The sequence below is a fragment of the Seriola lalandi genome, unplaced genomic scaffold (assembly GCF_002814215.2).
Source record: "Seriola lalandi dorsalis isolate HSWRI2012SDOR001 ecotype SW California unplaced genomic scaffold, Sedor1 jcf7180002054336, whole genome shotgun sequence".
In the NCBI taxonomy this organism is placed as follows: domain Eukaryota; kingdom Metazoa; phylum Chordata; class Actinopteri; order Carangiformes; family Carangidae; genus Seriola; species Seriola lalandi.
Window position 1 is genome coordinate 671,271 of NW_019524889.1, and position 27,075 is coordinate 698,345.

Consider the following 27,075-nt stretch of genomic DNA (forward strand, 5'->3'; position numbering starts at 1 on the left):
GTCTGTATCAGTCGGGTTCATTTATTGGCAACAGGAAATGAAAATATTAATTAATTAAAAACATAGGGATTAACAAACATAAATACCAGAAAACCAGAAATAACATAACATTTATTTTTTTAACCCAATTCTGAAATTGATATTTAAGATTAAGATAAGCTAAGATATAAACTAAACTAAACTCAACATTTACATACACACATAGCATAAGCAGTTTTGATAAGGATCCCTTAAATTTGGTTAATATCCTGCACAAAGTAGTTGAGTTGAAAAAAGAAGGTTTCTCTGTGGTGGACAAATATGTATTGTCAACATATACACTGATACTGATATATCTCAATCTGCAATGAGCTACTTTCGTCCAAGTTAGTAATCTCTTACTTAAAAAAAAAGAAGAAAAACTGAAACTGTAACAAATGAGCTGTCTGAGGTGCAGAGAAATGGTTCATTTTTCAATTTTCACTCATGAATTTGTGGGCATGAGCATGAGCATGTTCCTTTTTTCCATTTCTACAGTAACACCACTAATAAGACAAAAATAAAGAACCTGATTACAGTTACTCAAAGCTATTTGTTCTCTCCAGTGTTTTTGTCTCATTAATGGTGCTTAGACTGAAGACTGGTAAAATCTATTATTGAAGGAGAGATGCTCTGCACTAAAATTGCTGAAGTGTTGTTTATTGTTTCATCATGCTGAATAATATAGCTAAAATAAAAGGCAGTGGAGAAAATGAAACAAATAAATTGCTCCCATTTATTGGTCAATTTAATGTGTGATCAAAGTCTCTCCCACTGATCACAACTAGTTGGGATAGAGGCGCACCTCCTGCACAAGGTGTTATCATCTATCAACATGCTTCTTTGGTTAAACACATCATAGTTTTCCCTGTTCTTATTTGGTCTCATATTGGCTCATTAAAGAACGACTGAGAAAGTTGTGTACATGGGTACATTTTTAAAGGGAATGTGCCTTTACACAAAAGTGCAAAGAAGGCCATACCAGGACAGTCTGGTGTGTCCATTAAATTTTCCACTCTATGGTTTGAGAGGCAAAGGGCCCCATGTTGGAGCATGTTGATCAGATAGGGCCACCCATGGAGCCTGCAACCTGGTGGCGTGACCATTCATCAGTTGTTTTGAAGGACTCTTGATGGGTGAGGGGGCTTTGTAACAGGGCAACATTACAGCGCTAATGTGGAATGTGAAATGGAGTATGTGCGTGTGTGTTTGTAGATTGTATATGTGTGTGCCTGTGCATGTCAACATGCATGAGTACATTCATATATGCATGGGTGTGCGCACAGAAGTATGTGTATATATGTGCGTGTCAGAGATAATAATAATAGCGGCTGAACTGTCTCAACACTGCGAGGGCACCGAGGTCAAAAACATCCTAACAGTAAGGCCGGAGGACAGTTAGCATGTGTTAGGGTTATTGTGTGTGTGTGTGTGTGTTATAATGAACATATGTGGCTGTGCATGTATGATGAAAAGAGTTTTATGTTAAAGGTCTTAATAATGTGTGTGTGAAAAGGAGGGGCGGTGAAGAGACTAGCTAAGGATAAGGAGACACATGGCTGACCCACTTCCATTGTCATCTACTTTGTCCTACTAACCCACTGAAATTTTATGTTTTCTTCACCTTTTCCCTACTTTATCAGTGATGTTCATATGTGCAGTGGGTCAGAGGTAAGAGGAATCAGAGTAAAATAATGCACGTTCACACTAGTACTGGTAGTGGTAATAAAGTGAGTAATGTAGCTACATTGCCTACAATAAAAACTTGAAGTCAAATTCGAAATCACTTTTTTTGGGATCCCATTGCCAATGTGGAGTATGGCGCTTTTACTGATTTTAATGTGCTTTACATGAAATCTGCATCTGCATTTAGCTTAAACAGGCAAAAACATATCATGAAAAAAAAAAAATATATTATACATACATACATACATACATACATACACACACATATATATACATACACACACACACGAGACTGACACAAACATAGATTCGCTTCATTCGTTTGTCCCATCTGTGCTGGCTGGTGTCATACACAAGATGTTTTGACAGCTTCAAGTGCAAACAAATCCTGTCCTACATAGGCCGCATGGCAGGGTGACGTGTACCCCTATTCCTGGCCCCTTACTCACACTTTCACAATCTTCAAGGTCAGTGCATAAGAATAGAAAGCTCATAGTGCCTACCTAGAGTACACTTCAGGCACCACAACCACAAGACCAAGCACACGTACAGTCCACAAGACATGTTGCACATATTCACTATAAATAGTGATTATGCTCTTAGTAGACATGTGTATGACAAAGCTGAAATTCAATAACAGCATAAGACTAAATGAGGTAAAACTAGAATTACCACATTGGAGTTGTGTGCCTCCACCCACCAGACAAGTTGCAGGAAATATGGTCACATATCTCCCCCTCTGTTCCTGAGTTATGGTCAGAAAAGTGTTTATGCACATTATGATGTCACAGTGAAGCGAATTGGACGTTTGTGTTAAACTGTGTTATAATAAGTGTATGATTTGAGTATTAGCCAAAAACGTACTTTGAGAGGTCACAGTGACCTCACTCTTTGACCACACAAAATCTGATCAGTTCATCCCCGAGTCCAAGTGGGAAATTGTGAGAAATTCCCTCAAGGCGTTCCTGATGTATCGCCTTCACAAGAATTGGACGAACAACCTGAAGACATAATGCCTCTGGCCACCGCTGTCACCAGCATGAAGGTATAAAAATAGATTGGAAGTACTGTTTTATTACCTACTGTACTGTGTATCAAAAGCTACATTTTCAATTGCTTTACAGAATTCAGCTTTACACTGGCAGTCCATCTAAGAGGGCTGAGTATACAGGGAATCAACCAGCAAGAAAATAAACTGTCAAAGATCATCTTTTCACCTGTTACAGTGTTAAAGCAAAAAAAAGAAAAGGTCAATCAAGTAGTATCCAAAAAGCTGATGTGCTGTAATTGACTCATATATGCACGTGTAAATGACCCAGCAAATCTCAGACTAACATCTAAATACAACACATATTGTATTACATCTCTTTGTCAGTTGCATCAAGACTCTTGAAACATACATATGTAAAATGTACATTGCCTCACAAGAACCAGAGTACCTGCTCTTTTCAATGGTAGCACAAATGACCAAAAACAGCTGCTCTAAAGGAACGATGAAGGGTGAAGACGAGGATGAGGGATGAACGGAGGCAGGACTGCCTTTTTGTTTTTGCTCCAAACTGATTTGACAAAACCTGTTTTATTCCTTGAGAGTACATGGAGAGATACAGTAGAGACATAACAGGTAAACATCCGTTTCTGCATGCTTCCAAACCTCTCTTGACCTCTCACATCAGGACTGCCAGGTTATGTTCTCTCTTTCTGTCCTTGCAATGCTTTTCTTATTTTTACCCTCCCTTATTTTGCTCTCTTGTTCTCTCACAGACTCTAATCTGACCAAGGCTAAGCCTATCTAACCACAAATACAACAGGGACTAACAGCTATGAAACCCAACAACAATACGGCTGAACTTCTTTGTTTATGTTGTTAAGTGGAGGGTGTATTCATTTCGTAAAGCTGTGACCAGACAGAAAATGTTGCAAAGGAGACAAAACACAGGGTATGTAGAAAAGCTGTTATCCAGGGGAAAAATTATGGAATGAAAAAAAAAACCCAGATGGATAGCAAAGAAGAAAAACCAAAGCAAAGAAATTAATAAGGTAAAAGTCTATAGAGAAACTTCATATTACTGAACACAGATCCAGTAGCAACTTGTGTTTTGTCTGTCTGATTGAAGCAGAGCTGTGCATTAGAGCAGATTAAAGTTAGCTACCGTTATAGACAATTACATGACTGATGGATGGCTGTGAAAAACAAGCCTCCCTCTGCTGCCAACTCTGTATTTTCGCAGAGTGACAGATCATCGGGAGGAAAAACGTAGCCAGCTCGATCAATCAAGAAGCCACACACACACAGCATGCACAAAAACCAATTCATCCAACACAGAGAACTGTTTTTGGCAGAAAGCTCAGACTGCCATGTTCTTCAACAAACATGTGCAATGGCATACATACAATGCATGGACATATCCACACACACACACACACACACACACACACACACACACACACACACACACACACACACACACACACACACACACACACACACACACACACACACACACACAGAGAGAGCTGTCCGAGACATAAAAACATCTTTAGTTTGGATTAAACAGAAAAACGTACTTCTGTCCCTTGCACTATTGAAAACTGCTATAATTAAGATCTGATCGGCAATCGCATCAACATTATCAGAGTTGTTCCGGGCAATTCTCTGTCAGATCTGACAACTGGATCTCCCTTGAGGAATTTAATCTCATTCAGATGCAACAGTGTTTCTGCTACCATGGTTCATTTGTGTTCTTCCAACTGAGAGACAGTCAACAAAATTTAATTCCCACATCAGGATTCACTTGTCTCAACAGAAGGATGTAATGTGTAAATTATGAAGTGTCGGCCCTCTTCTCTCTGGCTCATATCTCTCTTCCCTGGCTCTAGGTTTCACAGGAAACAGCCTGCTTACTGCTTACTGATCTCATTACTCCTTCACCTTCTTCTTCTTAATGCTGCTTGTCCTCTGTTTAACTTTTACCCTGCTGTGCACTTACGCTCTACGGCTCCTCTGTGAGGTAAGGGTGGTGCTAGGGCCTTTCCAACCAGATTTCATGCTGTAATGCATTTTGGAAAGATGGCCCAAAAGCTTATACATTGTTAATATCGCACAACTTAAATACACACATCTACACTCTTAGAAGACTTGATGTTACCTTACTTTGACTTTCTGTGTCTCTACGTGACTCAGTTTCTCTCTTTTGCTCTTAATCCTCGCTCTCATTCTCTGCTTCAGTTGTTCTGTCTTTATCTTTCACTCGTCTTGCACACACAACACAACACACATGAGCACCAATGCACTTACTCAAGAAGCACCTTCTGTTACTGAGCAGTGAAGCAGAAAGCTCAGAATTTATGTGAACTCCTTTATCACAAGAGGCAATGTAGACATGGCTTCCTTTCCAAACCACAATAACAGATTGCCTATCACTGCTGGAAAAACAAGGCTGTGTTTTTCTGAACTCGATGTTCCAAAACATAATTTAATTCAGTGCTTCTCTCTTAAAGACAGACACAGATTGTTAAGTCAAAGTTTTATTAAAGCCTGATATCACAGTGTATGTCTCAAAGGACTGTACCTGAAATAAAACAATAATGAACTACATCAGCAAAATATGAAAGTTTAAAAAGTGAGATAAATTACACATAAACCATTATAATCTACACATTTAGAAAATTAAAAAATATATACAACCAAGGTAAAATACAACAATAAAAAATATGCACATAATCAACAGATTGCTGATTGTTAAGCCGAGGAAAAAAACTGAAAACTTCTCTAACTCCGTGACAACTCCACCATGAGAAACCACCTAATTCTCCTACAGTCGAAGATGACTTTACACTCTTCCTGGAATCCTGTGTCATCTGTTTTTAGTGCCCTTGCTATTCCCATTCTCACTCCTGTATATAGCAACCTGCCCCTCAGACATTGAAAAAGGTCAACGATCTTCTTTCACTACTGTAAACGGAACAAGATCTTAAACAGAGATGTTTAAATTCTCGTTTCTGAATGCTGACAACACCCTGACATCTATCCATATGGTGTAAAAAAAAAAAAATCGAATTACCACCATGAATGATATCACATAATTCTGTAAATGGTCACTAAAAACATCTACCCAAGAATACTGCATTGGCCAAGTGTTCAAGCAAGTTTACATTATGGTTCAGCTTCAATCCTTACACCACCGACATTAGAAAAAGTAAAGCAAGAAGTACAAAGTGCTATGTCATCTGTAGCCAAAAAATTAACCTGAATTCTTAATTTGTGATCAAATAAGAAGTCGATAATTGCCAGCTTGTCATCTTGCCCTCAAACATGGCCCTCAGTTTGACCTACATTTCCCCAGTCAACCATGAAGAGTTTCTGACCCTCCTAATTTTGTCAATGATGTTAATCTAACCATATTCTTACTATGATTTAAATGACCGCCCTCCATGATCTCTGCCTCTCCAAAGGCTATTTGAAGCATTTAGTTTCATTATAGCAATCTCATCATACTTATAGCTTATATTACCATGTCACTGTCCATTACTGTGTCTTGTAAAGCCACAATTAGTTGACCACCTATGCTTGTTCAGCACAGAGGGAGGTCTATATTGAGGAGAGTCATCATAGGAAGCTGTCCTCAGATGACCTGCTATGATGTGCCTAATCCTCCTCTCTTTCAAATGCACACCAGGACACATGCGCATTCTCGTACTGTATGTACAGACATCGGGGAGCGAAGATTGTATCACAAACAAGCATGCAGCGGGTTGGATAAAGTGCTTGTAGTGAATGACAGGTCTGAGTCAGCGAAATCCAACAAAAACACAGCAAATACAAACAGTACATTTAGTGATCAATTGTGTGTGCGTTCTGACTGCCAGCTGGCCCACCTCCAGCCCATCCCTTGTGGGCAAACCTGTATCTGAACTATTATATTTTACAAAGTATAGCGTGACATCTGTTTTCACTGGAGCTCGGAGTTGCTGAAGATAATGTGTTCCTTTACTGATGAGCTAAGTGTGCCGTTTTTTTTCTGTGGTAGCTTAATACCACCTCCAGCAACTACAAATTTTATGGTAACGTGAAAGTACAACTCCGATTCTGATTTGATTTGATTTGATGCACACTTGTTCCACAGATTCAAGTCATGCAGAGCTCTTTAACGTCAAAGCCCCTGATTAAAACCTGGTTAACCCTGGCTGCTATGACACCCTTCACTGAACCTAAATCCTTTTTAATCACATGCGCACAACAAACACAGGCCAAACATGATGGTAATCTTTGAACACCTGACACCTCTGTTGTGTCCTTAGATGACACTGCCTCATCACATCTCCTTATTAAGTAATATCAAACAATCAATCAATAATTCCAACTTTACATCCATTTATTCATCTATCAGTCTATATGTTGACCATTGAAATGTTTAAAAATGCTCATGAAGTCAACAGAGAACTTCTACTTTCTACAAGCTTGTTGTTATTCTGTGTGACAAACACATGAAATCTCTGTCACTTGTTGACCTGAGGCTGAACTGTTGATAAGACCAGCAGAACACATCAACAGCCTGTCCACAGTCTCTCCGCTCAACAAGCAACACCACAAAACAGAGAGGTGAAACATGAGAGGCGTCCTGCACCACAGTATGACCTTGCAATGTGTGGATGCGCATGAATATACATGAGACTTTGTGTTCAGACAGGGTAACAGTTCAGAGAAGACATAAGAGCGAGATGGATGAACCTATTATTAGACCAGTCATCAAGTCCTGAAATGACCTTCCAGACTCCTGCTCTGTGTAGCTGCCCTGGTGACTCCCAGTGGTGTCTCAGTGTTTCAGCTCTGGTGTCTGTCATAACTCTTAGTCTGACAGGTGGACAGATAAATTACCGTCTCCCTCTGCTTAACTACAATTTGCAATACTAAAAATAATCGCAGCAGCTATAAGGAGCTTCTTAATAGAGTCACAGTCACAAAAAAAGAAAAAAATATCTACAATAGAGTCAATGAATGCAATAAAGGAAGGGCACATTCAGACACTAGTCGCATTTATACCTTCTCAAATGTGTAGCTATGTAATTGTTAATCCAGCTCTACAGATATACACTAAAGTGGAAAGATGATGTTAAGTTTTGGATCAGCTGAGTGGTTAAGTTTACTCTGGTTAGGTTTAAGATCTTAACCTCTTTAGTGATACACTTGAACTGAAATTAATTATGATCCTTGTGTTTTTCACTACTGTCATCTTTGTTGCTTTCAACGGTGAACGTGTTACATTTTGCAACATCTTTGGTCACTAACGATTCCCATCGCACACTTCTCAGAAATGTTTTCCGCACCTCTATACTCAGTTCACTTTAGGTAATTAAGCTAAAGAGAATAACACAATTTTCCATGCCGTCCTGACGACAAAAATTTCCTCTCGATAACATAAGCTTCAAGTGCACTCGCTCCTCCAAATAAACAAAACCTATTATCTCAGGGAGGGAGGAAGGATGTCGGTTGCTATACGACATTTCCCAGCATGCCGCCATAACACTATAACGAGACTGCAGGGAGCTGTTGCTCTAATATAGAAGATACAGGTCACTCTGACCTTGAGGTGCTGAATCTCAGGCCAAAATACCCAAAGGAAAGGCTGCGTCAGAAGGATTGCAGCTTTCAGATTTCTTGCTCCAGGTCATCCTGAGAGCTGAGGATTCAGATATTTTACATAATTGGGACCTTTTCTAAGATGAAAATGCTGGGGAGTGTCATCATTATAATCCCAATTATACATTGTTTCAAAAGAGTTTTTGAATTTATGTGTGTATGCAGTCCGTCTTCAGTGAAGTACCTATTCATTTCTGTGTGTATTTGTGTTTGCTCTGTGGGTGTGAATTAGTGCCACACTGGATGTATGTTAAGTTTTACAGTGGAATAAGTTTCAAACCCATTTTTTGTTGTTGTTTGTTTTATCATGAAGTCAGTGGTATGAATCCTTTAATTGATGTATTTTAATCTGACTAACCTGATAGCCCTCGAAGCTCATGTGTCCCATGATGGGTGTCGGGGCCTCCGGTGGTGCAGGGGCCCTTCTCTTCTTGCTTTCAGATTTGGGAGACATCCTGGACATATTCATGACCGACTGAGACTGACCCAAGGTACTGGGCCGGTCTTCTACGCTGGACACTGAGGCCAGACCCTGTGGGTAAAATCAAGAACAAAAAGGGGTGAAGTCAGATTGACAAATATGTATGTAAGCACATATATGAGCAAATGTGTGAGTCAGACACATGACCACTGAGTTAAAGACATATGAATTCATCATGCTGCTGTTACACCCCCCCATGATCGAAATGCCATCACATTTTGAAGGATCGCTCAGTTATGATCCAAATTCGGAGACGCCTGGATGAAACTTATGGAAAGAGGCTTGAAAAAAGTTTTAAGAGTTGCAAAATCACATATCCATACACTGGTTGACTTGATTCAAAGATTCAAAGAAGAATTCAGATGAAAAATCACTTCTTTCCTGGTCCATGGCCAACCTAACTTTCAACAAAATGTAATTGAAAAATATTACATGGCAGGATATCCTGTTACCTAACAAAGAAAAGCATTGACAGGACTGGTTTTTATTTCAAGGACTGAGGACTAATTTTAGAATTAAAATGAAAATTTTTATCATAAGCAGTTATTTCATATCTAACTTTGAAATTGACCTCAGAGGAAGATCCTCACTTCCACCATTTATAGTGTATACAAGTTTAAAAACATTGACACATGCACATACACGTGAAATCTAATGTTTATGAAGGTATAGCCCATTTTTTAACATTTATTTGACCAAGTTGAAAGTGCAACCACATTTTCAAAGGGTGGCTGCTCCTGACTAAAGCATTGGAACACAAAATGGTTTTCAATATCTGATCAAAGAGAGCCCAAAGTGCTCCTGAATATCTGAACCTCCCCGTGGCTCAGCTTGGTACAGAGCCTTGGCCTATCGGGGGAAATCAAACCCCCCCATGATCTCCAGATCCCCAGAAAAGAAAAGTGTTTAAAAGCAGATTAATTGATGCGTTCAGACAATGCCTGGATACAGCATAAAAGCAGAGCAAAAAGGAACATAAAGTTCAGATCATTAGAATTAATTGGACCTAAGGTTAGAACATCTCACAGTGGGGAGGGATGGGAAAAGAACAAAACTTCTTAAAAAAAAAAAAAAAAAAGCCCTGAGAAGAGAAGTCCAGTTGACATGCTTACAGCTTCTTTCACGTCAAAAAATGTTAAAATATATTTTGATTGTTATTTTTGATTCTTATACTATGAACAATAATATTGTATTGGGGAACCTGTTACACTGCACTTAAGTTAAAGAGATGAATCAAAGGACTGCAAGAAAACATGTGCACTTTTTGTACTTTTCAGCATGGAAATATCCACTGGGATTATCATGTAACCTTTACAAATGTCTCGCCTTATATCCAAACACTATACTCATTGTATTAATAACATATAGTGACTATTCTATCAGTTACTGCTGTGCTATATCATGTGTCAGTACATGCCTAACATGGTAAGGGGTGGAGGACAGAGACAACATCCAGAATCACACTATTGGTTGACACCACTGTTTAAAGCAAAAAAAAAAAGGAAGATTCAGACAATAACATGCATCAAATGTTCATGTGAATTCAAATGTGCATATACTGTATATATTGCTTAGTCACAGTTTGTCTTTAATCTAATGAGGTTCATCGTTTGTAAATAAAGAATCCATTGGACTTTGAGAGACAATCCACATGACACTGGGAAGTGTGTTCATAGCTGGTACTTTCACAAAATACCCATGTAGATTCCTGATCACTTTCTCTATCTTTATGCCTTTTTAGGGTTTTAAGTTTGGTTTTCTATGTAACCAAGGTAATACCTATTATGTCTGTGATTCGTCAAACACACAAACATTATATAAAATAAATGTGTAATAATCACATTCAATACAAACATGAAATAAGGACATTAACACTGTACAACCTAAACTTACAGCAGAAAAAATGACATTATAATATATTTAATAAAAATCTGTATTGTTCGGTTAACAGTTGTTCACTGTGCTGGGGGACTGACAGGGGTAAGAACAAGGCAAGGGGGAGTTGGGGCAGATGGCAGATGTAGGTTGACAGAACAGAACAAATAAGAAATGTTGGAAGTGATTAATGTGATTTCCATTCTTTTTTTAAAGAAAGCGCAAAATTCACATGAACTCTGGCTGACTTTCTCACTTGCTCTCTTCCACTCCTTCCCCTTATTTGGGGTCTGCCCCGCCCACCACCCCCAATTCAGTGTCTCCTTAAACTGTTGCCACACCCTGAGTACCTCTCTGCCCTCTCTCCCTGTCTCGCTCTCTGTGACTGTGTGAGCAGACACAGATGTGCTGGAGTCAGAGCAGAACCCCACCAGCTGCAAACAGTCCCATAATGAAGACCTCTATAAATACTCAGCCTCTTCCACTCTGCTACCTGTCAGTGTTGCTGCTCTTCGAGCCAAATTTGTTACCAGTTTTGCTGTTCAACATTCAGTTCTTGTTGCCATATTACTACTGTTTTGGCCCTTGCAGTCCTTTCAGCCCTACTCCTTCTCTGCCCTGGAACTCTGCACTACTCAGCCCTTCCTCAGATCCCACTCCTGCCACCCCAGCCACTAACTGCCCCTGCCCGAGACTAGCCTCAGTTCCTGGTTCACAGCTAACAGCCCCGATCTTCCCCTATCCTGATCCCCATCTTCTCCATACCTTGCAATAAATATCTTTTACCTTCTTTCTATCTCCTCGTCTGCACCTCTTCATCTGTTCTGTAGCCCCTCTTGAAGTCACATCACATTAATTGAAAAAGACAAAATTAAACCCAATAATAAAAAAAATAAAAAAAATCATAATTAAGGAGTTACATAATTTGAAAGGCAGTGTTTCACTGCCCACTCTGGTTGAAACTTTCATCTCTGACCACACCCAAGATCACTGTAGGTTAGGCGTGGTCTGGTTGTGGCCAGAGGTGTGCACTTTTGTACCTGTAACCACACCCAACAGTGATGTCATGGTGTAAAGATACATCCTTGAGTACATTTCTATACCGCTGCAAGGTCAAAAGTTACCAAAACAAGATTTTCATGGGGTGCTAAGTTGCTCTCACAAAAAAAAAAAAAAATAGTATCACCAAAAGTAATAGGAGCACTACAATGGCCCACAGACACATGACAGTTCACTTGCTTTTATAAAAAGTGTTACACCAGTTCCACCAAATCCTAGAAAACCACTAATCTGTGTAAAATCTTTTCATTAACAATCTACCACTGTACTGGAGCTTTAAGGCCTGAAAAATGAGTTCATAGTTCCCAAATTGTTCACTCTGTAACTGCATTTTATTGCTGTAATCAAGAGCTTGGCAAAGATAGGATGTCCTTCCTAAGTTAACAAAGTTAAGTGGCTAAAGTGGGGAATAATTTCTGGGGTGATTTGTTATGAGACACGTGATAAATATGGACCTTGATTTTATTTAAAACCCGAAAAGAAGAAGAGATGAATGTCCCTATTTTATGTCAGTTTGCTTCAGAATCCGCACTGCCCTTACCATGATGCTCTCTGACCATGTTAGCGTGTCAAGACCACACACACACACAGACTCACTCACTCAGTCACTCTCTCTCTCTCACACACACACACACACACACAGTAGATTAGCCCCTAATGAACAGTTAGAGATAAGAGGCTGGGCTTTTAGTGCTAATGTAGCCAAGGTAGGGTAATCTGATGCCTTCAAGCTGATAAAACTGTATGTGTATATGTGTGTGTGTTTTTTGCTTGTGTGCACAAATGCATGTGTGTGGTCTGATAACAGTCCCTGACAGAGAAACAATCATATCGGAGAGAAAAAGCCCAGTTGCATTAAAGCCCGCTGGAAAAAGCGATATGGCTGAGAAACAGCAATATGAATAAATATAACTTCGCTCTCACTGTCTGTTTAAATAAATTATAAACTTTCACATCAAAGCAAATACCAAATAGTCTGTCTATATTAGATTTAATGTTTAATTCATGCATCCATGTTTTTTTTCTTTTTCACTCCCCTGTCTTTCTTCATTTTCGCTAGTTTTTTCAAACCCTAAAGAAATATTTGAAGGAGGATATGTTGTCAGAAGCATCTGATGAAGCCAATGAAGACATACAAAAACCCAAAATGAATGACGAACACCACATAGACAGCTTAGAACTGGAGGAAGAGGATGTGATTATGACAATGATCCAACAAAGCTGAGAACAAAGAGGTAAAGGGTGGAGAAGTTGAGCAAGCTTTGTGCTGGACAGAACAGTGAAGAGAACCAGAGTGAGTCAGGTAGTGTTTTTCCAGCTAATACAATCAAATGCCATATTGATCTGAGGTGAGCCACAGATGACTGCTGCTCAACTGGAGTTCATGGCTTCAAAATCAAATTAATGTGATTGAGTTATGGATACAAAAGATAGAGCTGCCTAATGCAGCATCTAAATGTCTGGTTTAGCACGGATGCACTCCACACACAAACAGAGATACACACACACACACACACACACACTCACATGCACACACAAATACAATTTTATCTTGGAATAAAAACTTCTACATTGATTTAGCAATGTTTTTATGATTTAAAATCCGACTTTAAAGCCATTTTTAAAGATGATTAAGATTTGTTCAAATGTCCTCCACCGACTAACCCTTTTGGGTGGTTCAAGTTTCTTATGCTTTGTGTCTGAATCCTTCTATCTATCTCTGATCATCTCAGAGCACTTATTGTACACTCCCTACATTCATAATGACTGCAGGATAAAGCTGTGTATATACATCAGTATATCACAGTATTCTCTAGAGCCATTTTATTATTCAGTAGTCTTGGAAAGAAAAGGGAGTGGGTGCAAGAACTGTGAGAAGCATTATTAGGACTCCTCTTTGGACCTGTGATCCCTAACAGACTGCTGGCTAACCTTCTGGAGAGAGTTGCTGCCCTCTGGAGGACATCAGTGCACATGACCACAACTAAACAATCAATAGTACATGAGCAACAAGGTCCTATTCGATGAATATGGCCCTGAGCTTAAAGGAAAATTTCCATATGTATCCTATATACGTGGCTATTGTGACTCTACGGGTCATGCCAACTTTGCACCTCCACCTCCATAATGAAGACCAGTACTTGGACAGAACAATGCATATTGGGGCAAGCTCCCATAGTTTCCAAATAAAAATTATTTTTACATGAATCATTTCTTGTCTTTCTTGTCCTACCACCTAATGGCTATTATATATATCAACTGATGTAATGACTAACTTTAAACAATGAATTAATCAATCATTTGCTCTATAAAATGTCAAAATAATGACAAGTGTGTGTGTTAAAATTGCTTGATGACAACAAAAAATTCAGTAACCAGCCATGACCAGCAGTTATTTTAAAGCTGAAATTCTCAACAGAATGAACATTTAAACTGCACTGAAAAATGTTTGTGAAGCTGATTCTCTTTTTCGTGACTGGTCAGACAGGAAACTTGACCATGAATATCATGGTCAAGCAGCACTTGTGTTACCTGAAACATCCAATCAACATTTCCAGTAGTCCACTATAGAGACCATCTCTTACATGTCATTCTAAGTGTTTCATCACAATCTGTTATTCAAAAACATTATGTACTCAGGGAAACCTTCTGTGTCATACATCATGCTGAATGCCATATTAGATTAGCAGCAGCCATGCAAAAAATGTATAAGGAATGGACATAACAACAGAAACCACCAAACAATGTCATGAAATCTAATACTAGTGACCAGCATTAAGGTCTCCTTTTGTCCGGCTGGTCCAATTTTTGTTGCCACAATGTCGACATTGTTGTAATATTAGATGTTTGTATTATATTGTAAAAGACTTTCCTGTAATTCTGTCCACCCACAATATGTGATTTGAATACTTCAAAGACGAGTAAGTGTTAGATTACAATTAAAACAAGATACCACCTTGATTTCAATTATCACCTCTGGTATTTTCAGGTGTGTTAGTAATACTCACATTGGATTGTGTGTCAGTATTTTGGATTACTGTATCATCAAAGTCTTCCATGTCCACAGATGTTGTCTCTGTCTGCAAATGGAAGGCACAGCTAACATGCAGCATTCAACTGTTCATGCATGCATTCGGCCTGCCTCAGCTGTAACTATCAATATAGATATGAATGACATGCACCGCTCAAGGTTAGTGTGTTGATTATTACACAGCCTCGTATTTTTCATGGCACTTCAAATAGCAAATTAGAAATAAGTCACTGCGTAACTTTGCAGACAGTTATGATGATGTTAATCTTGAATAATTCTGAATGAATATTGTCATCAAATGACCAATGTAAACAACATATTTCCAAAAAACAACAACAGCAGTTTGGAATCTTACCTTTGATTTCCTCCTGCTGAACTGGAAGATACCCAGGAAGCCTTTTTTCTCTGCTCTGCCCAAACTGGTGGTACTGGAGCGAATTGAGTCTTCAGAAAGAAAAAGAAGAGTGTCAGCACTTCATATTAAAAGTCAGGGTCATACCGAGGAACAGTTTATGAGCAATTCAGTAGATTAATTATTTCTGCATGCATAGATGTTAGGTTAACAATGAAATTCACAATGATTTTATCATGACAGCAGAATACTTAATTGACAGTACACTCTTACTGTACACGTAAGCCAATTCAATTTGATTCCTGAAATCATGAAAGCGAATTTAAGTGCTTCACTTGATAAAGAAAAATAAATGTGTTGTTTGCATTTTTACTGGTAATTTCTGTACATTTTGGAGTGGTCTAAATACTCATCTTGTTTTCATTCAGAAAGAACACAGTAGAATAAGCTACTGATTTTCCTCAGCAGAGGGCGCTATCGTTTTATTTTTCTCAAGACCCACTTGTATCTAACCTTTACAGTGTCTACAAAGCAGTAAGTAGGAATGTGTCATGATAACACTGTTGGCTTAAGGACAGGGCGGGAAGGTTAACTGACCATTACAAAAATCAGAGCTAAACTACAGGGTTATATGGATTCCAACTAAACCAGAGGCAAGGGGAGTTAATAATAAATTATTTCAAATTGGTGGGCATTGATGATGTTAGCACAAGTATCAAAATAACATTAAACCAACAAATTATTTATTTGAAGACAGATGACTAACAAGCAAACACATGTCTCCGAGGTTAATAAGCAAGCAGTGGTACTTTGGGTTAAACAGCAACATGGGTTTGAATGGAACCAGCAATACTAAGACAGACAAGACTCATCATCACTAATACCTGAGTAGTTTAGAGCAGGGGCAGAAGCCATTTTAGGCTGGAGAACTGGAAAACATGACAAGGTGTAAAACATATTTAGTTGTATATGGATAACTGAACTGATTCATTTGTTACATTTGCACTTTTTTAGCACAACAGGATTTTCCATAGGTTACATTTCCATAATAAAAGCAAAAGGTAATTACCAAAATATATCCATTACACAACAGTATGTGACAGTGTTTCCTCTACATTCATTTAGCAGTGGCGGCCCGCCACTGCTAAGTCATAGCCGCCACGCCTTCAAATTTCTTTTTTTTTTTTTTATTGTCGCAAATGCACCACCGCCACATCTCTCCACCTTCACAGCACAGCCTGTGTGATGATGAGCGCAACAGCGGGTGGAGGGGAGGGAGGGAGTGGGGTGGTTGGGGGATCCTATTGGAGTTAATTACTCGCGAGAGCGCGGCCTTGAAAGTGACATCACGTCAGGCACCAGGTGAGAGTCAGAGAAGGGTAGTCGTGAGGAATAAGGCAGCGAATTACCGGAGAAAAGGTAGACTTATTAGCCAACTCAGTGACGCTAACTTGGGTAAACTAATTGATAGCATTAAGCTAATATCTACACGTCATTATGTATTAACTGCTGACTGCATTTTCAGATGAGCTTGTTCAGATACTTCTCTAAGAAGAGAGAGACAACAGATGAAGAAGACGCTAGTCAGGTAGCATCATAAGCCTTTTACTGACTCGTAAATGATGATGGTTAGGTAAAAAATAGTATTTTAATGTTCACACTTGTAATCAGATGTGATGTGAGTGTAAACTATGTAACGCTGTTAGCGTTACGTTACTCACACTTTTAATGTAATCTTATTAGACAAGTAACATTAGACAGGGAGGAGTTGTTAAACAAAGTGAAGGAGATCAGCAGCGGGAGAGCTGGGTGAAGGTGCAGGGGAGAGAGATGAGCCTGGGTGCAAACTTTGCCACTGACTCTACTCTACCCCCCCACCCCCCCTGGATAGCATGCCCCCACTGCTGAAAAAAATCCTAGAGGAAACACTGTGTGACCATAAAAATTACGTAATGTTCTAAATGTCATTGCTTAAATCTTTCATGGCCATCATCCACAAGCATTTCCTCTCTAATCACACTCCATGACAAGAACTATATCTATAAATATCAATGGGTGCGGACTGTTACCATGGTTATACCAGCAGATCTTAGACCATAATTCAACTTCCTGCGAGATAAAGGATTACATATCCTAACTACTGTACCCCTGAGGATAAATTCTACTTACCAAGGTTCATTTAGCTGAACATAATGTCACAAACACAAGCTTACATTTCTGTTTATGCTTTGTTGTCACTGCAGCTGGTTAAACTAATATTGATTCTGACTGCATGTAACTTTATGTCAATAAATATTTATATGCAGGTCACGCTGTACTGCAGAATGCAGTGTAATGGTGGTTTTGTGGCTCATTGCACTGGCAGTCGAAATGGGGTTGGGTTTACTGAGTCTCAGCTTCCTGTTAAAGCCAGTGTTTCTCTTATTCTCATGAGTGTGTAAGGCAAGGGGTAAAAATATTTTAAGACCTTGCAGTTCACTAATAGCATATGCTAATTGATTTGGGGATGATATCAATGCAGGTCAACAGCAGTTAATAACTATAGCTGCAAAAGCCAAGGCTCAAGTCACCAATAAGCTTAGCAACATTAGCCACTACATTCTCTGAGCATAAACCAAGACTGGACTCTATTCATTTCAATTAACTAAATCCAACAAAGGGATTTTATTCAAAGGTATTTCTCCATTAATATCTAATCTATATTTTTTTAATTATTTCATTGTTTAAAAATGTGGCTGGGTTATAGGATCATCAGTTTGAATGCACACTTTACATTGAGTAATTTAAAAGTGAATGTGGAATCACATGGTTAAGGTTTACCTAGACTGCGATCATGTACGTAGAGCTCCTTGATCCCCAGTTCTGCCAGAGATTTGTCCAGCGGTAGCTCGTGGCAACTGATGGCGTCCTTCAGGAGCAGGACATGTGCAGGGTCAAACTCACACTTGTCACAGATGGCTGGTGTCAGAGCCTCGAGTGGTACCAACGGGTTGACCCGCACCACTGTCTTCTGGCTACCGTGGTAGTTCACCATCAAACGCACTGTTTTCTGATACAGAGAGAGCACCAAAAATTTGAAATGAATGTCTAACAAATGGATGAGAGAAAAGGCTGAGGAGAGCACACTGCTGTATCCACTCAAGAAGTCTTCCTGTGCTCCAGTCAAAGAACAGAGATTTTCTTAAAAAAAAAACCAAACAAACAAACTCAAAACAAAGAAATCAGACATCATACACCAAAACCACCCCCCCCCCCCCCCCCAAAAAACATGCAGGATCCAATTGTCTTTCTTGGATGAGATTTTGAAACAACCATGCCAAAAAATATGTGTTTATTTTGCGTATTAATTATTCTACTGATCACATCCAAAAGCAAAGGCAGATTGATACAGAATGTCCGACAGAAGAAAATATCTAGGCATCAGTTACAGAAAGTACACTTACTATTCTGATCTGTAATACTGATAGAGAGACACAATATAAAATACTACACATTGTAGTTTCATTGTACACCATTATTGAGAGGCAAGCTTGGTCTAGGTAAGTCTTCCAAATATCTTAAATGCAATTCAGAAATTGGCACATATGCACATATGTTTTGGATATGTGCTTATGTGGAAAATTATGAACAGAGGAGCACAGACAAAGAAAGACTTCATTAATGAGTAACTGAAGTTTAGACTTTGGTTGCTGACAGAAAAAGTAACATTTAATAGGCTGGAGACATTGTCTGTGTGCATGTGTGTGTGCAGACATCCATGTGATCTTGGATGTGGGTGTGAAGTTGGACTGTGGTCAATCCCACAATACTACATAGTGTTCTTTAATGGAGAACAGACAGATGTGCCACTCTGTAAAGCAAGCTTTATCAGTAAGTGGTACACATCAGCTTCTATAAAAAAAACACACCACACTCAGAAGTCAAGAGGCTAAAGAATTCATAAAACAGTCATTCATTCAGTCGCTGGCTCATCAGTGGCTTTTGTATATTAAGTAAAGTGGCATTGAAAGTCTAATAATTTTCTACTTATCCATTATTTTGACAGTCAACACTGTTTTTTATAGATGATCTATGGAAGCATAAATATCACAGCAAAGATTATGCATTTTCAACTCACAAGCCAGGAGATATGGTCCTTTACATATTTCAAAGGCGGGTGGGTTGACTGGCAGCACTAGACAAAGGTTATGGGCTTTTTCAAAATCAACAGGTTTTTTACTCTTGGGGAGTGCACGAATGGTGTGTGACAAGATTTTCAGAGAAATAATCAGAAGGATAAATGGACTGACAAATGGTGGAAGCAGTAAATTATCAACATCAACCAGCGTCAGGTAAGGTGTTTACCCCAAAAGTGAGTAGCTGTAGTTTTCAAGGGTCAACAAATACGTCTGTATCGTAATGATTCAACTTGTGATTGTAAAGTCTTGAAATCCTAATACGAACTACTGTCTATTCAATTTGTCATGGTTTCTTTTTGTGGTGAGCTTTTAATCCTATTGTACCAGTGAAAGGTACCAAGCTGTTGTTGCTTTCAAAAGTAATGTCATTCATTGAGCAACTGGCTGGGTGCAAGATGTTTAACTATTGCTAAGTGTATCAGTCTAGTTCCTTTTTACAATGTTACACTGATGTAGATTGAACTGCATTTTACTGAAACACATCTCTTATACAGTATTTTGTCCATCCCCCATATCAGTGAGGGCAGACTAAGTATTAGGAACACCTCTAAATAAAACACAATAAAACTGATCAGCAGCACCAACTACAGCCTCAAAAACTACCATTACGTTGAATCTCTAACAGTTCCATCAAATAGTTAGTAATAGATAGTAAACATTATAACCCCTATGAGGAAAAAGTATTATTGTTGTTTTAGGCTACATTAGTTTTCGCTGACCGTATTAAGCACAGTCTATCAAAATTCATTTAAACTGCTGAGACTGGTGGTACAATGATCAGACAGATAAAACAGAGGAGAGGGATGACTGACAGCAGTGTCTGAAATAGTGTAAGTCTCTGGCTTGAGGCCAGGAGGGGTCAAAGGGAGAGAGAGCAGCAGTGAGTCCTGAGAAGAGCAGAGAAATAATGCATGGTAACTAAAGGTAAGGCACTCATCAAATATTCAAACTGTAGGAGGAGAGCAGACGAGAGGCAGAGAAAAAGATAGAGACAAAGAGTCTCATGCTCAGTAGAAAAAATAAGTTCAGATAAGCTAGTGAGCTGAAAAACCCATGACAACATGATGGATAGAAATATATGGGGAAAAGACAGAAAAGGCACACATAGACTGTATAAGAACTGACTCCAATGTCATGCTGGGCCAGTTTGATTCCAGCTGGCTTCCTACCTTAGCATGGGCCCTTATAGGTTTCACTGGCCTTGCTTTCTGCCAGCAGTCAGAGGTAAAAGGTAGAGAGGGAAGGGACGAATATTACATAAGACTTCAGGGTAAGGTGCTATGCATGTACACCAATCAGCTACAACATTAGAACTAGTTACCTGTTTCAATGTTGTGGCTGATTGGTGTGGTTCATGTAGACTGTACAACTATTAAGGGAAAAGCTCTTGCTCTGGCCTTCTGGGATACATTAATCTACATGGTTTCATGCAAAACACAACAAATCTTCTATAACTTCGGAGTATTTTTTTGTAATTCTTCAGTTTATGGGATAAATGTCTCCACAGTCAAAACACACAATAATCCAAGCTGAGCATATTCAACCTTGTTTCAGCAGGTTTTAAATATGCAGTGACATGTATAAAATGCAAAATACAAAGCACACATGACAAAAAGAGCATCCAGATCACAGTTTCAGGCTCCACTGTGACTCACCTCTGGCACTTTGGGTGCAGGTCTGCGCACCACTTTCTCCTCCCAGACTTTCTCCTTGATGAGGACACAGGCCACGTTCAGGGAGCCCAGCAGAGCGTTGGGCTTGAACCCCAAAGGGTGGCCCTCGGGCGACAGCAGCTCCAGGGTGTGCAGTGCTGGATTCAGGTGGTAGCGGCTACACAGCTCAACCAGAAGGTCCATCAGCGCCTTACTGAGAGAGGGAGAAAGAGAGAGAAGGCAGGCGAGAGAGAAAGTGAAAGAGAGAGTGGGGAGGAGGGAGGGAGTTTGGAAGAAAGAACCACGAGAAGAGATGGGGAGCACAGGAGAAAGAGAGAGGGGAAGGGGAGAAGATAGGGTTACAAAGCCTGCCTAGCTTTAGCTCCACTAAAGAGAATAGTAATTACTTCACACAACAAACCAGAGTCCAGTGCTAACCTGATGCACTTAGAAGGAATGGCTAATTGGTAGACATAAAGGACATGATTTTGAACACTAAGATAACTTTTTTTCACAAACTATTGAATGAAATGCAATAGCACAGATTTTGACATGAATCAAACCTGAAAATGTGTGTGAAAAAGTTCACAACTTAGAAGTGGCAAGATGCTAGCTAGATTACTCTATAGTTATAATATTGACATTGACTGAAAAATGTAATGAGTAGTGGGACCAAACTTTATACATGAGCCTAAAAATTACTTTCAGAGGAACTGCTCTTTGAAAAATACAAGAAATAAATGTACTATTCAGCTATTCATATTTTAATGTGAATGTTCAACAGATGGCAGAGAAGTCACTTATCACGTGTAGATTTTATCTGTGTGATTTATCTAGACAGAAACTCTGAAGAGCTTCCCATAATAAAAGGATAGTGAGGTGAGGTGGGGGTGGTATATGGGGGAGCGGGTTGTTGCAGGGGATGAGGAGGCCTGAAGCCCTTTAGTACTACCTGTCAGTCCTCAGATAAAGAAACCAAGAGAGAGTGTCCAGTCTTTTCTGGGAACAGCCATATCAGATGACAGAACTGAGAGAGATACCACTACAAAGGACACCATTGACAATCACTAACAAATAGACACAGTCTACGACTAATACGACAATCTGCAATCGGCACAGCCAGTGTCCTGCGTTATGTGCTTCTTAACATGATTTTCTATTTTATTTAATTTATTTTTTTCTGTTATTTGGTATGTCACAACTCAGTCACTAGCTGAGAGGAGTGGTCCACTGTGGTATTGAAGACATGTTACATTTTAACTTGTTCAACCCCCCAGTTCACATGGGGACATTGTTTTAAAGGCAGTTTACGTGGCCAAGCATTGTTCATTCCCACTGAACATTAGTTTGTAGTCCAAATCATGAAAATAATTTTCAGTCATGAAAAATGACAATACAGGGAGATGATGCATATTGCATAAGGCATCGATATTCAATCTTTTATCTGAAGCAATGGTGCAGTCATAAAAAACTTTCTTACTGGGTTTGAATATTAATTTAAAGTGTGATATTATTACAAGGCATCAATTACAAAGCCAGATAAAGAATATATACAGTCAATGAGTGCAAATAATGCATTATCTAATTGTTACAGCTGTCAGCAGTGCCTCACAATGCTCTATCTTTAATGTTGATACTGCACATTGACAATCTGGAAAGGCAAACTTTATACTGAAAATGTACAGTATTACTGTAACATAATAATAATATCTGTAACATTAACTATTAACATCACATCTACAGTTCTACAACTACCTGCAAATATGTTGCTATTTTCAAATATGAGTACAAAACAATGTTTACTGTTTTACATTCTTTTGTTATCACTAAGTTTATCTTATAAGTTTATCTTATCTGTTTAACTGCCCGTATTCACACAATAAATTGATTGTTTGGACGTTATGCTATTTAGTATCAGCTGTTTATGGTGTTTATCACACCTCAGTTACATTTTAACTAAAACTGAACTATCAAAATATCAGGCTCTGATGATGTTATTGAGCAGAAGGTTAACTGCAGACACAGAAAAAAACTGAAGCACATTTCTTTACCATAAATGATCTGGAAGGAAACCAGAGACCTGATGGTTAACCACAATATGATTACCTTATATCAGATGAATAAAGGATGCTAAAAAAATACCAAAAAAGGATCTCCCTGGTTGCAATACTACCACAACCTTTTGTAAAAGTTTGAAGCAATTCGTACCATTTGAAAAGGTTAGAATAGTTCCACAAATTTACCTGTAGAAAGTTCCCTTATAATTTCTAAGACACTTTGAAAAACCAACTTCATTTTCTTCACTAGTTAAAAGGTATGACAGAGACACTTGCTGACCTAAAGTTTCTCTTTTGTCATTAAAAGAGCACCTTGTTGCTCTGTACTAGGGACGTTTCCCTGATTTTCCGGCCCACAGGAGAGAACCTCATTAGGGGCAGAGAGCATTAGCAGGTCAGGCTTGATCTGTCGACTCTCTATGACAATGGGACCCCTTGGCAGGGCCTCACTGGCACAGCAACCCATACAGACCCAGAGACGACAAACAGCTTTCATACTGTTTGTCTGACAGATGATAATGAAGGTCACCTCATAGAATCATATTGTACAGCTAAGCATAAACTACGATCCTTATATCTATAGATAAGCAAACAACTTGGTGATGACACATTTTACAGCCAAACGCAATGTAAAAATATGGCACAGAGAAAACATTGAAACGGGGGCGATACATGTGAGTGATAATGTGTGCTTGTGTAGTCCTCTCTGTCCGCTCACCTTCCATTCTCAGTTACAGAAGTCTGGTATCCCTGTGGGAGAGTTAGCTGTAAATCCACTGTGGGCCTTAACATGTTCTCCTTTGCGTCCATGCCCGAGGTCCCTCCCCCATCAGGTACAGCGTTTCTGAAGATGTGGCGTGGGGCGGGTTGAGGGACCTGCGGCGGAGGTGGGGCCCGTGCCTTCATTCTCCTCCTGGGGGACAACAATGGCAAAGATATACAAAAAGGAATATTATGAACTTTTAAGGTTTCCTTCATTGTTCTAGGTTTACCATTTAGAAGTATAGCACACTAAAGTAGGTAAACAACAGGCATTCACTTCACTTGAGTATCGTGTTTATAATTCATGAATCAGTCATCAAATAAGTTAAGAGGTTATCATGTCATTAAGGACACACCTTTTTCATCTGATGCACTGTGTTCACATTCTAACTCACTTTTATTGATTCTTATTTGAAAAAATATAATCATGTAGATATCTTTGGTTTTGCTGAGTCATTTTATTTTTCCTTAAGTTCAGTCTTAGTCACATGGCACCACAGCCTAATGAACAACAACCCATTGCTGCCACCCCAGGAGCAGCCTGAATACCAATGACTTCTTTTCTGTCTCTCGGTTTCTGTTCGAGACACAACCTTTCTCTTCATTTAGATTACATAACAGTCTACAGATATGCTGAGATGATCCTTTTGGTTGACAAAATGACAGCAGCTGTTTATTCCATCTGTTCCTCAGCCTCCTCTGAATAATAATTTAATAATTTATAATAACACCTTCTCTGATATCACTCCTAAACTTTCTCACTCTTGCTTATAGAAAACAGTGTCACATAATCTTGTTATTCTAAGGGAGAACGACTGACAACATCCCTCATCAAATCTTATTCAATGCCTGGACACTTTATTTAAAGACATACTCAGACAATGAAGTCAACAACAATGTAAACAGCAAAGTAATACTAAAGTGAGAACATTATATATACTGTATACACATCATATATCACCTCCTCCCTGACATTGACTGATTTGCAAAGGAAAATGTGTTTTAAAGAAAAACACATGACTGTGATAAAATTGATACATTATTTTAAACCTTTAGGTATTTGGTTTGCTCAGAAAAAGAGATCACAATACAAATCCACACTCAAACCACAGCTCATATGTTCATACGGAGATGTGGCAGATGTCATTGACATGCGATCGACGAGATGCTGCTATCTGCACGTTTGACCTCGGTTCAACATAAACTGTACTTAGCCTGACAGAGACAGCTGATTAGACAGAAATCAAACACTTCATTCTGCTAACAATGACAAATAGCTATTCTATACCACACATTTCAGCATGCACTCCCTCTCTGCCCTCATAGCACAAATATTAGACTTAGAATCAGATAACTAAAGAAAAACATCCCACTCACGTCACAAAACAGCCCTTGTGTTGATTAAGTGTTCCAATAGTGTTATATATCAGTCTGTTTATAAATCCAATTCCAAGGATTTGCCTCCCTCATAGAGAGTTTGAGTGGACGTTTAGTGTAGTCCAGTGGTGTATAATCCAGTATCCTTCAAGATAGTCCTGCCCTGTTTAAAGGCAAGGACAGTACAGCAAACGTGAACCTAGCACAGAGAGCGGACTCTAACCTGGCTAAAGTTAACCATTAACAGCTACGTCCAATATCAACTAACTTTCACCCACAAGACCTATAGTGTCATTGACTCCTTATGCAATGCAGAAAATGCTTTTTAATGGAGACATCATGTCACTGAAAGACAACTCTTTTGGTTTGACTGCACTGAGCATTATCAAGGTAGGAGTCAAATAACAGGGCATATTATTTCTAATCATTGACTGAAAAGTACAAACATATGGTTTAGAAAATTATTTTCATGAGCAGCTTAGGGACCTGTAAATGTATGAGATTTTCGTATTTTTCTGGTGAGTCTGCATCTTTGAAAGTAAAAAGAACCTGGCCCTGTGGTACTGGGCCCCGGCGAGGCGCAACACAGTTGAGTTCCTTCTCTCCATCTCACTTGCTGTTTGTCTCACCATAACATTTCACTCTCCCTCTCTCTCTCTCTCTCTCTCTATCTATCACTCTCTTTTCCTCTCTCTCATATGCACAAAGACTCCTTTAGGGAAACCCTCGTCTCCCACAGAGTTAGAATGAGCGAGTGTGAACAGAGAGAGAGAGAGAGGGAGAGAGTAAAAGAGAGGCAGGGAACGAAAAGCAAGAAAACCAGCTCCAGCACAGGGGGGCAGTAAGTGCTTGGACTGCTACAGCGACTGAATTACAAATGGGCTTAAACACACACACACACAGACACAGACACACACACGCAGAAGGTCACTAATGGACCTTTCAGAACCACTCAGTTCTTTTCACTTCACTTAACAAGGATATATTTCTTTCACTATCCTCTTCTAAATCTGTTGGCTTTTATTTTGAACAGGGACAGTTGTTTGTTTAGGCTTGAGGTGTTAATAGCACTCAAATTAATGTTTATAATTATAACAGTACGAATCTAAAACAAATATTGCATTCATTTCAAACTGCCAAAGGTGCTGTAGACTCATGTGGTCTGTGGTAAAATCATCCAGGACATCATGTTAGCAGTTGTAAGACGAAAACAAAGTGAAAAGAGAACATCATAGACTCCACAGTTTGCACCAAATGCAAACTGTTGTGAGACTAGTGTATTGGTTAGCTAATTTAAACGCACATTGTATGTAACTCTCTCTCATTGAGCCGAAACATCAGGGAAAGATTGAGAGCTGAGATTGCTGCCAACTTTTGTTTTGATTGTTACTCTGTTAACTTATGAACCACACGTTTAGGAGGTTTTTACTGGCAGCCAAATTATCCACAGTGGAGTCCTCCTCTCCATAACAAATGGAGGGGGGTTAAAGACAGAAGTTAGAAGAAACACCCATAAAGCAGTTTCAATTTAAAGATCAGTTATTCTGGGCGCTCGGGTGGCTCACCAAGTAGAGTGCCTACCAAAAAGGCTTAGTACTTCCTACAGCGGTTTGGGGTTCCAGTCCTTCATGACATGACATTTCCTCCATCTCTCTCTGACTTTCCTGTCTCTCTCACATTAGCTATCCAAATAAAGGCAAAAATGGCCGAAAAAAAAACAAAAACAAAAAAAACGGCTGCTTACCTGCCGATCGAATGGGGTCACAGGTCACAGTGATTTTTAAACATTTTAATGTGGAAAAGAAAAGGTGTACATATACTGTGTATATATATATATATTATAACTTTAAAGGGAACATACACTAAAATCATCCAAGTCTGCCCGAGTAGTTAATTCACAAAGCATT

At 39.1% G+C, this 27,075-nt stretch overlaps 1 protein-coding gene across 8 annotated transcripts in view; it reads right to left on the reverse strand.

Annotated features, from left to right (window-relative positions):
• cobl (cordon-bleu WH2 repeat protein) overlaps window positions 1-27,075 on the reverse strand; it is a 57,990-nt gene that overhangs the window by 20,374 nt on the left and 10,541 nt on the right. For 4 of the 8 annotated variants that reach the window (XM_087174300.1, XM_023407474.2, XM_087174295.1 and 1 more), the window contains 7 exons: window positions 23,748-23,942; window positions 20,976-21,186; window positions 17,963-18,191; window positions 16,027-16,071; window positions 15,146-15,234; window positions 14,768-14,839; window positions 8,703-8,876 (listed from right to left, as the gene is read on the reverse strand). In XM_087174300.1, coding sequence (XP_087030426.1) covers window positions 8,703-8,876; window positions 14,768-14,839; window positions 15,146-15,234; window positions 16,027-16,071; window positions 17,963-18,191; window positions 20,976-21,186; window positions 23,748-23,942 — 1,015 coding nt within the window. Of the gene's footprint in view, window positions 1-8,702; window positions 8,877-14,767; window positions 14,840-15,145; window positions 15,235-16,026; window positions 16,072-17,962; window positions 18,192-20,975; window positions 21,187-23,747; window positions 23,943-25,168; window positions 25,356-27,075 lie in introns of those variants that run through there. The other 4 variants (XM_087174294.1, XM_087174297.1, XM_087174298.1 and 1 more) reach the window with 4 other exon arrangements.